Genomic DNA, 13,952 nt, shown 5'->3' on the forward strand with positions numbered 1-13,952 from the left:
TCCGCTTTGCGACATTATACGTCCCGGAAACCGGAAGCGCCTGACGGCAGCCTTCCGGTGGTGGGAAAGTGAACCAAGCCAGAATCAAAGCGGCGCATCCTGAGGCAGGTGGGGGTGCCTGTGGAAGAGGGAAGGCAGGCGACTGGCTAGGGCTTGGCTTGGGAGGCCGGCGGAGCAGCAACTTCAGAAACAGGCAGCGGCAGAGAGGGAATGGTGCCAGGAGGCGCCGAGGAGGCGCAGTCCGTCCCTCTTAGGGTTAGTGAATGAGGCTCTCCGCCCGGGCCGGCCCGGGGACTCTGCGCTGCGGGTCCCAAGCATGAGTGCGGGCCCCGGCTGTGAGCCCTGCACCAAGCGACCCCGCTGGGGCGCCGCTGCAACTTCTCCGCCGGCCGCCTCGGACGCCCGGAGCTTCCCCGGCAGGCAGAGGCGCGTCCTCGATTCCAAGGACGCTCCCGTGCAGTTCAGGGTCCCACCGTCCTCGTCAGGCTGCGTCCCGGGGCGGGCGGGACCGCACAGAGGCAGCTCCACCTCGCTTGGTACGTGGGGAAAATAAAGATTTTTGTCCTCGGCTTTGGCCCCAACCTCTTCTTGGTCTCTGTCTGGGGACCCAGGGACTCCAGTCACCCCTTTCTGGTTTTGTGTCCACCACTCTGAGGCCGTTTTGCCGAGCCACTAAGGCCACTAGTAGGGGAATGCGGCCGCATTTTCCTCGTTGGGATTGGTGATGTGAGAAACCCTGATGAGCAGTCGCTCACAAGGCGGAAAATGGCAGTAGACTCCACCTGTTTGCTTTCCCCGGGTTTGACTGAGAAGGGAAATTGCCTTAGTTGTTAAGGAAGTCTAATTGTGTATGGAAGCTTCAGCCTTTTAGATGGAAAGAAAGGTACAAAGAAGGTCACAACTTATCCTGGTTCAGATTTTACATCCTGGGGTTGCAGAGCTGTTAGTATTAGCTGGCATTGTGCTTGTTTCTGGCATACAGTGTTGAACAAGAGTAACTTGGGCTCTGTCTTCAGATCCTAAAATCTATCAGGAGAGATAAACAATTACAGAAGTCCACATGCTGACAGGTGAGGGACATACATCATTATGGTAGGAGTTAGGAGTCTTAATCCAGTCTGGGATCAAAGATAATCTCCCAGAAGATGAGGTGCTTATTTTGAGGACAGAAAATGGATGAAGAGTTAGCTAGAAAAGAGGAAGTAAGGAAGTGTTCCTGAAGTGCAGCTGGTGCATACTGTCAGCAGGAGAGAGTAGTGAGAGGGCTGCAGGGAGGTAGGCAAAGATCAGATCATACTGGGAAATATACGGTGCTGAGAGTTTTGAACTTTACCTCTAAGGGCAATGAGAAGCTTTTAATGCATTTTCAGTGGGGAAGTGACTATATATATGTGCATGCACACACTTTTTTTTTTTTTTAAGGTCTCTGGCTGGTGTGTAGAAAATGAAGAATGGATTGAAAGGGAGCGAAAGTGCAGGCCTAAGACTAAAGGAGTTAGTCTAGGTGGGAGATAGTGATGGTTTATACTTGGTTGTTGGCAGTAGGGAAGGAAAGAAATGGATGGATTCAGAGAGAATGGGAGCTGTGGGTTTATACCTTGTAAGAAATATATTTGTGCTGGAAATATAGATTTGGGGATTCTTGGCATAAATGTGATAATTGATGCTGTGGAAGTAGATTAGATCATATAAAGCATGTAGACAAAATAAAGGTGACCTAGGACAGAAACTTTAGAAACACCATTATCTAAGAGTAGACTGAAGAGAAGCAGCCAAAAGAGTAGGATGAAAGCCTGGCTTTTCTTGTGTCATGCAGAAAAGAGAACATTTTAAAAAGGATGCATTTGTCAACAGTGTAAGAGGCTGGCCAGAGGTCAGGCAGTCTTTGGGTGAATGGTGTATACTTAGTTCTCTCACGACTTAGAGGCAGTGGGGAGTAGACCTCAACTAAATATTGAAGGATGAGCAGGATTTGCTATATGGATCAAGGAGAGAAAGAATTGAATATGTAGAGGAAATGGCATGTGCAAAGGTGGTAGGACTGGAGCATGAAAGGACAGGAGTAACAGGACTTGAGGCCAGGAGGAAGGCAGAACTTACTATGGACAAATTTTAGTGCCATTTCAAGGAGTTTGGACTTTATTCTGTGGTTAGTGGGGAGCCACTGAAACCTTTTAAAAAGGGAGATAACATTTGGTTGATATTTTAGAAAAGATGGCTTAGTGGCCTTAGGACTTCTCTGACTGCAGTCCTCTGTATAAATTTCCCCTGGTACCCAGAGTAAGAAAACTATGAATTGGGTAAATATGCCATATTTTTTAAAAAAGATTTTATTTATTTACTTAACAGAGATAGAGACAGCCAGCGAGAGAGGGAACACAAGCAGGGGGAGTGGGAGAGGAAGAAGCAGCCTCATAGCGGAGGAGCCTGATGTGGGTGGGGCTGGGTCCCATAACGCCGGGATCACACCCTGAGCTGAAGGCAGACGCTTAACGACTGCGCCACCCAGGCGCCCCAATATGCCATATTTATTACAAACATGTTTTATGAGGTAATACCTATTATGTATGACGAATTCTTACGTTGTCTGTATTTCACTAAAAAAAAAAAAAGTCGTTTATATAACGCTGGGTTAGAGAAAATCAAGAGTAGACAAGGAGACCAGTTGCAGGAAACAAATGCAGTTGTCCAAAAAGTGATGTACCTGTTCTTTTGATATTGGTGCTGTTTTGAAGATGGAGGGGAAAGAATGGATTTAAGATTTAGGCCGTAGATTTCAGAGAAGTTGGTGAAGGAGAGTGGAGGAGAGGGACAACTGAGAGTGACCTCCAAGTATTGTATCTGACTTCTGCAAGAGGCTAATTTGTGGGCCCATTAACTTTATTTGCATATAAAGGTGGAAGAGTTTGTTGCAAGTGGAGGGGGGCAGTCAGTCCTCATGGTTGGATCTTCCTGTTTTCTGCAGATTTCTGCAGAAGAGGAACCAAATTAATACTTGGGCTGTACTTGATATGTGTAAATGTTTTTGTATGCTGGGTACAGGACACCAATTAATGAAATGTTCAGAGTCTAAGCAAAAACTATTGTTTCAAATTTGGAATTCTTTTAGGAGCTCGGTATTTAAAATTCTAGTATATAGTTAGGAGAGTAAGTGAGAAAAGGAAATGGATATTCATTCAACATCTTTAAATTTTGTGTTATTTACCCCCCTGGGCATATTTCTTATATTGGTTGGAATCTGCAAATCTGCATGTAGGCAGAACTCAGGATGCTATTCACCTTCTGATGGGAGCTCCTCTTTTCTGCCTTTTATAACTACCTAGAGTTTCTTTCCCTGATCCAGGCATGGTCTAAATGTAGGTCAGTGGTGGGTGGTGGTGGTGGTTGCGGTACAGGGGGTGGGAGAGCTGGAGCCGGTTTTTCCCTTTCCTCCATATCATTCCTTCAGCCTCAGTGCTGTCAAAAGCATCTTCAGACCTCTTTCCTCATCTCAGAACTCCCACTCTCCATCTCTTTGGTCTCACCATACCCTTGCTTCAGATACCTTATCTTGCTGGTGCTGGAGGAAGGAGACTTTTTGTGGAGGTGGGGTGTTCCTTTAAAATGAAGGTGAATTTCAAAGCATTTTGTGTCTTTTCCCTGTGTCCATAGCAGCACTTAATTGATTTGCTCATTGAACATTGAAATACACTGGTTACTGAGTGATGTTCCTAAGGAGATTAAGTGTAAATCGTGTGAAATCAGAATAAAGTTAGAGAACTACTAATCTCAGTGAAAAAGAGATTGGATGAAAGTGTTGGGAAAGAATACATTTGTTGAATTTCAGCTTTGTGAAACTGGACACTTAGTATATTCTCTCATTGATCTACATAAGCCTCGAAGTAGGTATTTACTGCTAACCCTATTTTATAGGTAAGAAAATAGAAGCTCAAAGAAATGAAGTAGTAGTAAGTGACTGAGCAAAGATCTCGGTCCAAGATCTTGTTTGACTCCAGATCTTGTATCTTTTTCATCACCTCCTACTGCCCTCCTTTTTGTTTGCTGTGATTATTTCTAGTAAAAAGAAAAATTACAAGATAACGTGGGAAGCATAATTTTATGCTCATTTCAGGAATAAGGGGGAAAAATTCTGAAGCAGTCCTGTGGTGTATTGCAAAAGAATGTTTGAAAGCCAGAAATAGTGGTATTGGAACAAGAAATAGGGCTCTCAGAAGGACCGAGGAATGTTTATTATCAGGAAATATTGCTTCTTCAGCTCTTGCTCCTCCTCCTTTATGCTGTTCACAGGCTTCAGGAATTATAATAGGAAACTTGAAGCTGGAGAGAGGACACATTCTCAGTGTAAGAGTTGAACACTTTGTAGTTTCTAATGAAATAATGTACGCAGTCTTTCAGTTCTATAGACTTGCCCTCGTAGTGCTGTGCTTCATGTGTGTTATTGGAACCTAGCCATTGCATACCATTTAATCCTTGTATTTATGGTGAGAGGTGTTCTAAACTCCACACTGACTCAAAAAGTTAATTTCTGGCTCCTTGCTGCTTTGTAATTTGAGGATTTTCTACACTTGTGTTTGATGTAATGAAATTAAATAGAGAAAGATGGAACTATAGAAGAAGTCTTGGAATCAAGTAGTTAATCCTCTTCTGATTGAAGCTTATTTTTTTTCTCTGAAGCCTGATTTTATGTGGAAGTACTAACTTAATAAAAATCACTGAAATAGTGGTGTTTAACAAGAAAAATATAATTACTTTTTTTGTGACGGAAACTATTTTTAAAATGCTGATCAAAGATTTTTACTAGTTGGAATGTTAGTATTTTATGTAAGGAATGAATTATATGGCACTCAAATACAGTGATAAAGCTGTTGATTTTCATATATTTAGGATAGCATCTCTTTTGCTTATGATATGGTGTTTGAGGAGTTTGAGGAGACATAAGCAATTGACAATAAATCTGTGACTTAAGGTGCCTAGGTTCTTACATTGCAGTTTGGAGAATAGTTGAGAATGTTTAACATTTTATATTTTCTTATACTTATGTACATTTCTTAAACTTATATGCATTTAATCCATAGGCAGTACAGTTAATTTTGAAGGCATGCTTATTTTTAATGCTTATGTCAATTGTGGTTTGCGTTTATTTATGTTGCATCTTCCTCTACTGAGCCACCAATTCTACTTTTGCTGTTGTCTGCTGGTCATTTCTATCTAGTTATCTCTTTGGCATCTCAAATTTAGTATGTTCATGTTGATCTTATCATATTTTCCCCTAAATCCAGTTGTCTCTTTTTTTTTTTTTTTTTTTTAAAGAGCAGGGATGTAGGCGCCACCCCTTACACGGAAGGGTGGCAAAGCCCTCTTTTTTAAAAAAATTTTTTTAAGATTTTATTTATTTATTTGTCAGAGAGAGAGCACAAGCAGGGGGAGCGGCAAGCAGAGGGAGAAGCATGCATGCTCCCTGCTGAGCGAAGAGCCCGATTCAGGACTCCCTTACAGGACCCTGGGATCATGACCTGAGCCTAAGGCAGATGTTTAACTGAGTGAGCCACCCAGGTGCCCCTCCAGTTTTCTTATAGTCTGCATTTTTACTTGATGCTATAACCATCTTTCAAGTCTATGAAACTTAAAGCTTAGTGTCACCCTTAACTTAAATCATTGTGAAGTCTGTGATAGCTCATTTCTCAACTTTTTTAAAAAATATAATGTATTATTTATTTCAGGGGTACAGGTCTGTGATTCATCAGTCTTACACAATACACAGCACTCACCACAACACATACCCTCCCAGGTGTCCATCGCCTAGCCACCCCATCCCTCCCACCCCCCTCCACTCTAGTAACCCTCAATTTATTTCCTGAGATTAAGAATCTCTTATGGTTTATCTCCCTCTCTGGTTTCTTCTTGTTTCATTTTTTCCTCTCTTCCCCTATGATCCTCTGCCTTATTTCTCAAATTCCACATATCAGTGAGATCATATGATAATTGTCTTTCTCTGATTGACTTATTTCACTTAGCATAATACCCTCTAGTTCCATCCACGCCATTGCAAATGGCAAGATTTCAATTTTTGATGGCTGTATAATATTCCATTATATATATATATATATATATATATATATATATATTCTCCACATCTTTATCCATTCATCTGTCGATGGACATCTAGGCTCTTTCCATAGTTTGGCTATTGTGGACATTGCTGCTATAAACATTAAGTGCAGGTGCCCCTTCGGATTACTACATTTGTATCTTTGGGATAAACACCGAATAGTGCAATTGCTGGGTTGTAGGGTAGCTCTATTTTCAACTTTTTGAGGAACCTCCATGTTTTCCAGAGTGGCTGCACCAGCTTGCATGCCTGTCAACAGTGTAGGAGGGTTCTCCTTTCTCCACATCCTTGCCAACATCTGTCATTTCCTGGCTTGTTAATATTAGCCATTCTGACTGGTATGAGGTGGTATCTCATTGTGGTTTTGATTTGTATTTCCCTGGTGCCAAGTGATGTTGAGCACTTTTTCATGTGTCTGTTGGCCATTTGGATGTCTTCTTTGCAGAAATGTCTGTTCATGTCTTCTGCCTATGTGAAAGCTTTTTATCTTGATGAAGTCCCAGTAGTTCATTTTTGCCCTTGCTTCCCTTGCGTTTGGCGATATGTTTAGCAAGAAGTTGCTGTGGCGAAGGTTGAAGAGGTTGCTGCCTGTGTTCTCCTCAAGGATTTTGGTGGATTCCTGTCTCACATTTAGGTCTTTCATCCATTTTGAGTCTATTTTTGTATATGATGTAAGGAAATGGTCCAGTTTCATTCTTTTGCATGTGCCTGTCCAATTTTCCCACCACCATTTGTTGAAGAGACTTTTTTTTTTCCTTTGGATATTCTTTCCTGCTTTGTCAAAGATTAGTTGACCATAGAGTTGAGAGTCCATTTCTGAGTTCTCTGTTCTGTTCCATTGAACTATGTGTCTGTTTTTGTGCCAGTACCATACTGTCTTGATGATTACAGCTTTGTAATAGTGCTTGAAGTCTAGAATTGTGATGCCACCAGCTTTGGTTTTCTTCTTCAACATTTCTCTGGCTATTCAGGGTCTTCTCTGGTTCCATTACAAATTTTAGGTTTATATGTTCCATTTCTGTGAAAAAAGTTGATGGTATTTTGATAGGGATTGCATTGAATGTGTAGATTGCTCTAGGTAGTGTAGACATTTTTGCACTATTTGTTCTTCCAATCCATAAACATGGAACGCTTTTCCATTTCTTTGTGTCTTCCTCAATTTCTTTTCATGAGTATTCTATAGTTTTCTGAGTACAGATCCTTTGCCTCTTTGGTTAGATTTATTCCTAGGTATGTTAAGGTTTTGGGTGCAATTGTAAATGGGTTTGACTCCTTAGTTTCTCTTTCTTCTGTCTCGTTGTTGGTGTATAGAAATGCAAATGATTCCGTGCATTGATTTTACATCCTGCCATGTTGCTGAATTGCTGTATGAGTTCTAGAAATTTTGGGTGGAGTCTGTTAGGTTTTCCACATAAAGTATCACATCATCTGCAAAGAGTGAGAGTTTGACTTCTTTGTTGATTCGGATGCCTTTTATTTCTTTTTGTTGTCTGATTGCTGTGGCTAGGACTTCTAGTACTATGTTGAACAGCAGTGGTGATAGTGGACATCCCTGCCATGTTCCTGACCTTAGGGGAAAAGCTCTCAGTTTTTCCCCATTGAGAATGATATTCACTGTGGGTGTTTCATAGATGGCTTTTATGATACTGAGGTATGTACCCTCTATCCCTACACTGTATAGAGTTTTTTTTTTTTTTTTAAGATTTTATTTATTTATTCGACAGAGAGATAGTGAGAGAGGGAATACAAGCGGGGGAGTGGGAGAGGGAGAAGCAGGCTTCCCGCTGAGCAGGGAGCCTGAAGTGGGACTCGATCCTAGGACCCTGGGATCATGACCTGAGCTGAAGGCAGACACTTAACTACTGAGCCACCCAGGCACCCTACACTGTATAGAGTTTTAGTCAAGAAAGGATGTTGTACTTTGTCAGATGCTTTTTCTGCATCTGTTAAGAGTATCATATGGCTCTTGTCCTTTCTTTTATTAATGTAGTGTTTCACATTGATTGATTTACAGATGTTGAACCATCCTTGCAGCCCAGGAATAAATTCCACTTGGTCGTGGTGAATAATCCTTTGAATGTACTGTTGGATCCTATTGGCTAGTATTTTGGTGAGAATTTTTGCATCCATGTTCATCAGGGATATTGGTCTGTAATTCTCCTTTTTGGTGAGGTCTTCGTCTGGTTTTGGGATCAAGGTAATGCTGGCCTAATAAAATGAGTTTGGATGTTTTCCATTTCTGTTTTTTGGAACAGTTTCAGAAGAATAGGTATTAATTTTTCTTTAAATGTTTGGTAGAATACCCCTGGGAAGCCATCTGGCCCTAGGTTTTGTTTGCTGGGAGATTTTTGATTACTTCTTCAATTTCCTTGCTGAGTATGGGTCTGTTCAAGTTTTCTGTTTCTTCTTGGTTCAATTTTGGTAGTTTATACGCCTCTAGGAATGCATCCATTTCTTTCAGATTGTCTAATTTGTTGGCAGATAGTTGCTCATAGTGTTCTTATAATTGTATTTTTTCGGTGTTGGTTGTGATCTCTCCTCTTTCATTCATGATTATATTTATTTGGGTCCTTCCTCTTTTCTTTTTGATAAGTTTGGCCAGGGGTTTATCAGTCTTATGAATTCTTTAAAAGATCCAGCTCCTAGTTTCTTTGATCTGTTCTGTTCTTTTGGCTTCTATTTCATTGATTTCTGCTCTGATCTTTCTAATTTCTCTTCTTCTGCTGGGTTTAGGCTTTATTTGCTGTTCTTTCCCCAGGTGTAAGGTTAGATTGTGTATTTGAGATCTTTCTTGTTTCTTGAGAAAGGCTTGTATTGCTATATACTTCCCTCTTAGGACTGCCTTTGCTGCATCCCAAAGGTTTTGAACAGTTGTGTTTTCATTTTCATTTGTTTCCTTGAATTTTTTACATTCTTTTTTAATTTCCTGGTTGACCCATTCATTTTTTAGTAGGATGCTCTTTAGCCTCCATGTATTTGAGTTCTTCCCAACTTTCCTCTTGTGATTGAGTTCGAGTTTCAAAGCATTGTGGTCCAAAAATATGCAGGGAATGATCCCAGTCTTTTGGTACTGATTGAGATATGATTTGTGACCCACAATGTGATCTATTCTGGAGAGTGTTCCACGTGCACTAGAGAAGAGTGTGTATTCTGTAGCTTTGAGTTGTAATGTTCTGAATACATCTGTGAAATCCATCTTGTCCAGTGTGGCATTTAAAGCCCTTATTTCCTTGTTGATCTTTTGCTTAGATGATCTGTCCATTTCAGGGAGGGGGGTGTTAAAGTCCCCTACTGTTATTGTATTATTTTTTATGTGTTTCTCTGATTTTGTTATTAATTGGCTGCTCCCATGTTAGGGGCATAAATATTTACAATTGTTAGATCTTCTTGTTGGATAGACTCTTTATAATATAGTGTCCTTCCTCATTTCTTATTACAGCCTTTTGTTTAAAATCTAATTTGTCTGACATAAGGATTGCCACCCCAGCATTTTTTTTTTTTTTATGTCTATTAACATGGTAAATGTTTTTCCATCCCCTCACTTTAAATCTGAAGGTGTCTTTTGGTCTAAAATGAGTCTCTTGCGGGCAGCATATTGATGGGTCTTGCTTTTTATATCCAATCTGATACCCTGTGTCTTTTGATTGGGACATGTAGGCCACTTGCTTTCAGAGTAACTAGTGAAAGGTATGAATTTAGTGCCATTGTATTGCCTGTAAGGTGACTGTTACTGTATAGTGTCTCTGTTCCTTTCTGGTCTATGTTACTTTTGGGCTATCTCTTTGCTTAGATGACCCCTTTTAATATTTTTTGTAGAGCTGGTTTGGTGATTGCAAATTCTTTTAGTTTCTGTTTGTCCTGGAAGCTTTTTATCTCTGTTTCTATTTTCAGTGACTGCCTACCTGGGTAAAGTACTCTTGGCTGCATATTTTTCTCGTTTAGTACCCTAAATATATCATGCCAGTCCTATTTTTATTGATTTTGAGGGGGGTTCTCTGAGCCACCTGGATTTTGATGCCTGTTTCCTTCCCCAAATTAGGGAAGTTCTCCAGTATAATTTGCTCCCATATACCTGCTGCTCCTCTTTCTCGTCTTCTTCTGGGATCCCAATTATTCTAATATCGTTTCGCTTTATGGTATCACTTACCTCTCAAGTTCTCCCCTCATGATTCAGTAGTTGCTTCTCTCTCTTTTTCTCAGCTTCTTTATTCTCCATCATTTGGTCTTCTGTGTCACTAATTCTCTCTTCTGCCTCATTTATCCTAGCAGTTAGAGCCTCCATTTTTGATTGCATCTCATAAATAGCCTTTTTGATTTCAACTTGGTTAGATTTTATTTCTCCAGAAACAGATTCTCTAGTGTCTTCTATGCTTTTTTCAAGCCCAGCTATTAATTATCTTTATAACTGTTATTCTGAACTCCAGTTCTGACATCTTAATAATGTCCGTATTGATTAGGTCCCTGGGAGTTGGTCCCTGGGAGAACTAGCTGCCTCTAGTTCTATTTTTTGAGGTGAATTTTTCCATTTTGTTATTTTGTTGAGAGAAGAATCGATGAATGAGGGAACAAACTGCTAAAAGGGTAACAACGACCCCAGAGAAACATACACTAAACAAATCTGAAGAGATCCAAAACGGGGCGGGGGAAAAGAAAAAAGAAAAAAAGAAAGAAAATATGATCAGGCTTGTGAATAGAACAGAGCCATATACTAGAGTTTGGATGTATTTTGGTGTTTTAGAAGAAACTGCATCCCAAAATTTTAAAGAAAGAAAAACTTACATATGTACAAAAATAAGGTTAAATACAATGAAGGGAAGGGATATGACTGTAAAAATGAAAATTAAAAAAATTTTTAAAACGGAATTGATGAGAAGTTGGTTGAAAAAAGAAAGATGAAAAATTTTTTAAAAAATGTGATCAGGCAGATGAATAGAACAGAGCCATACACTAGCGTTTGGGTATGTTTTGGTCTGTTAGAAGACACTGCATCCCAAAATTTTAAAGAAAGACATATATACATATACACACATATATATATAATAAGGTTAAATACAATGAAGGGATGGCATATGACTGTAAAAATGAAAAATAAGATTTTGAAAAAGGAATTGATAAGAGGTTGGTTGAAAAAGGAAGGAAGAATAATTCAAGAAAAAGAAAAAGAAGAAAATAAAGAAAATTAAAAAAATTAAAGTTGAAAGACATAGAATCATGGGAAAAAAGCCATGAATTCTAGGTTTTGTAGTCTGCTAGTGCTGGAGATTTGCGGTTCTCATTCATTGGTAAACTTGGCTGGAAGTTCTTGCTGATCTTCTGGCGGATTTGCCCTGTGGGGCATTGCACTGCCCTTGCCAGGGGCCAGGCTAAGTAATCTGCTCAGGTGTGCTATCTGTAGCTTTTGTTCCCTGAAGGCTTTTCCGCACAGCTTTAGAGGTTGAGAATGAAAGTGGCAGCCTCCCAATCTCTGTCCCCAGAGGAGCCAAGAGCTTGGGGCCCCCACTCTTCAGTGCACCCTCAGAGAAAAGCAATCACTCCTGTCTCCCTGGTCTCTGTCCACACTCCATACTCACCCAGCCTGTGACCGAGCATTTCTATCTCTGGCACACGATCCCTGTTAAACCCAGTAGATTCCTGTGACACCCTCATGGCAGCTCCTCCCAGGGGAGGAAGGGGAGTCTCCCCAGATCTGCTGCTTGTTGGGCCCCTGCTTGAAGTGGGGATCATGTTTTATGGCAACCCTGAGCTGAGAGCCCACTCTTCGGCTCACTCTGCAGCTGGCATCCCTGCTCGGATACCTGGGAGCTCTGCCGTACTCGGGCACTGACAGTTTTTCTGTGACCCTGAGGGTTCTGAGACCACACTGTACCAGTGAAGGTTCCACCCCCACGCCCCCAAACTTAGCTACTGGAGCAATGTTACTGGAGCAGACTTCTAAAAGTTCTGATTTTGTGGTCTGCAGGTCTATCACTTGCTGGTAGCGTGCTGACTGAGCCCCCCCCCCCCCCCCCCAGGGTCTACCTTCCCATATATTGCCTCAGATTCACTTCTCCACACCTCCTACCTTGCAGAAAGTGGTCGCTTTTCTGATGCAAGGTGGATCCCTGGTGGGGGAAGTGGGAAGAGAGATAGGGCAGAGAAAGAAGCAAGGTGAGGTAAGTTACTGAGCAGGTGGTCACTCTGGGCAGCTGAAGCTCAACCCCACTGTGAAACTCCAGGACTCACAGCTCTCAGTGTATCTTCCACCTTATTTCTAAACTTTTATTCTCTATTCTCACAATGACTAATTTTGGTCCTTCACCATTAGCTCTCCAACCTAGTTGATGATCATCAAAATCACTTTTTGAAAAAAATACAGATTCCCTTGTGACTCCATTATCATACATAGTAGGTCTAGGGCCTGGCTCTAGGATCCATTAATTACCAGCCCCCTGATGATTCAGATGTTTTGGAAATCATTGACCTAGACCAATAGCTTTCTTGCTAGTTTCTACCAATAGGCTCTTCCTTCTTGGCCCTTCAGATTTGCCCTCCAGGGTATGTATCGTGCATGACTGGGCACCTCTTAGATTTGAGTTCTGGAATTACAGCTCTGAGTGTTATCTGAGACTTTTTTGTACCTCTTTTTTGTGGGTTATTCAAGAACCTCTATGATATGGTTCTAGCTGACTTCTCAATAATATTTTCTGTTGCTTTCTTTTTAAGTTCTTTATATTTCCCTGTCATTGGTGCCTTTGCTTATGATTTTCCCTTTATGTGACTACATGTTTATTCTTCAAGGAACAATTCAAGCCCTACTTAATCAGATTGTCCCACTTACTCCAGTTCCCTTAAGTAGTCTTTTCTTGGAAATACCTGAATTCTTTATCAGGATCTCTTTTAATACTAAAGGTAGTTAAGAACCAACATTTACTGAGCATGTACCAGATTGTGCCTTAAACACCTTGCATGTGTTATTTAATTTAAACCTCATAAGAAGCCCAGGGGAGGTACTGTTAATTTGCAAGTTTACAAATAAGGAATCTGAGAGACAGGAAAAATGATCCCTCGCAAAGACACATAGGAATCTAATGGGAGAGCTAGGATTTGAATCCAGGTGATTTGATTTCAGAACCTGTACTCTCATCCATTAGGCCATACGAGCTGTCTCAGGGGCCTGTCACTTTCTAGTCTATGTCAAATGCGTTTATATTTCTGTCTTATCTCCCATTGCTCGAGTGTGAAAGGAATGATTAATCTCTGTTTAATTCACAGAACCTAGCACAATGCCTTACATGTATAAATGCTGCTATAGGTCTTTTATCTTTAAAGGCAGGTATGCGTATACATAATTGTTTTGGTGTGCGTAATTTTTTTTTTTTTTTACAGTTTTCAAGCAAAAGACTATTACCAGTTGGATGGACACTAAAGGAATCAAGACAACTGAATCAGAAAGGTATAGAAACGTGCCTGTATAGAAAAATGAATAACGTGATATATGAATGTTTTATCTTGCTTCGGGCTACTTTTTCTCCTTGCTTTCCCATTTTTCTTTATATTTATTCATTCTTTCAGCTTATAAATAATAATTTTTTAGAGGGTCTCATGTGCTAGGGTCTGTCCTATATACTTGACATACAGAGAGATGAAAGAAAAATATAGCCTCTGTCTTTACGATACTTACAGTATACTGGTGGCAGATGCAAAAATACGTGATTATTACATAGTGTGATAAATAGGCAGTAAAGATATAAACAGAGAACAGTAGTGGTTAGCATATAGAATAAAGAATTAGCTTTACCTTGCAGGAAGGCCTGCCAGGAGGGAGTGAAGTTTAACATTTAAAGGAAGGGCAGATGTTTCCCAG

General features: G+C 40.6%; 1 protein-coding gene across 5 annotated transcripts in view; it reads left to right on the plus strand.

The window, feature by feature from the left end:
* The first annotated feature begins 26 nt into the window (after positions 1 to 26).
* PARG (poly(ADP-ribose) glycohydrolase) overlaps positions 27 to 13,952 on the plus strand; it is a 123,617-nt gene continuing 109,691 nt past the window's right edge. Inside the window, exons 1-2 of one of the 5 annotated variants that reach the window (XM_026481557.4) lie at positions 27 to 108; positions 13,475 to 13,541. In XM_026481557.4, coding sequence (XP_026337342.2) covers positions 13,504 to 13,541 — 38 coding nt within the window. In that variant the 5' untranslated portion in view covers positions 27 to 108; positions 13,475 to 13,503. Of the gene's footprint in view, positions 537 to 7,905; positions 8,220 to 13,474; positions 13,542 to 13,952 lie in introns of those variants that run through there. The other 4 variants (XM_026481559.4, XM_026481556.4, XM_044378055.3 and 1 more) reach the window with 4 other exon arrangements.

Source organism: Ursus arctos, unplaced genomic scaffold (assembly GCF_023065955.2).
Source record: "Ursus arctos isolate Adak ecotype North America unplaced genomic scaffold, UrsArc2.0 scaffold_7, whole genome shotgun sequence".
Classification (NCBI taxonomy): Eukaryota; Metazoa; Chordata; class Mammalia; order Carnivora; family Ursidae; genus Ursus; species Ursus arctos.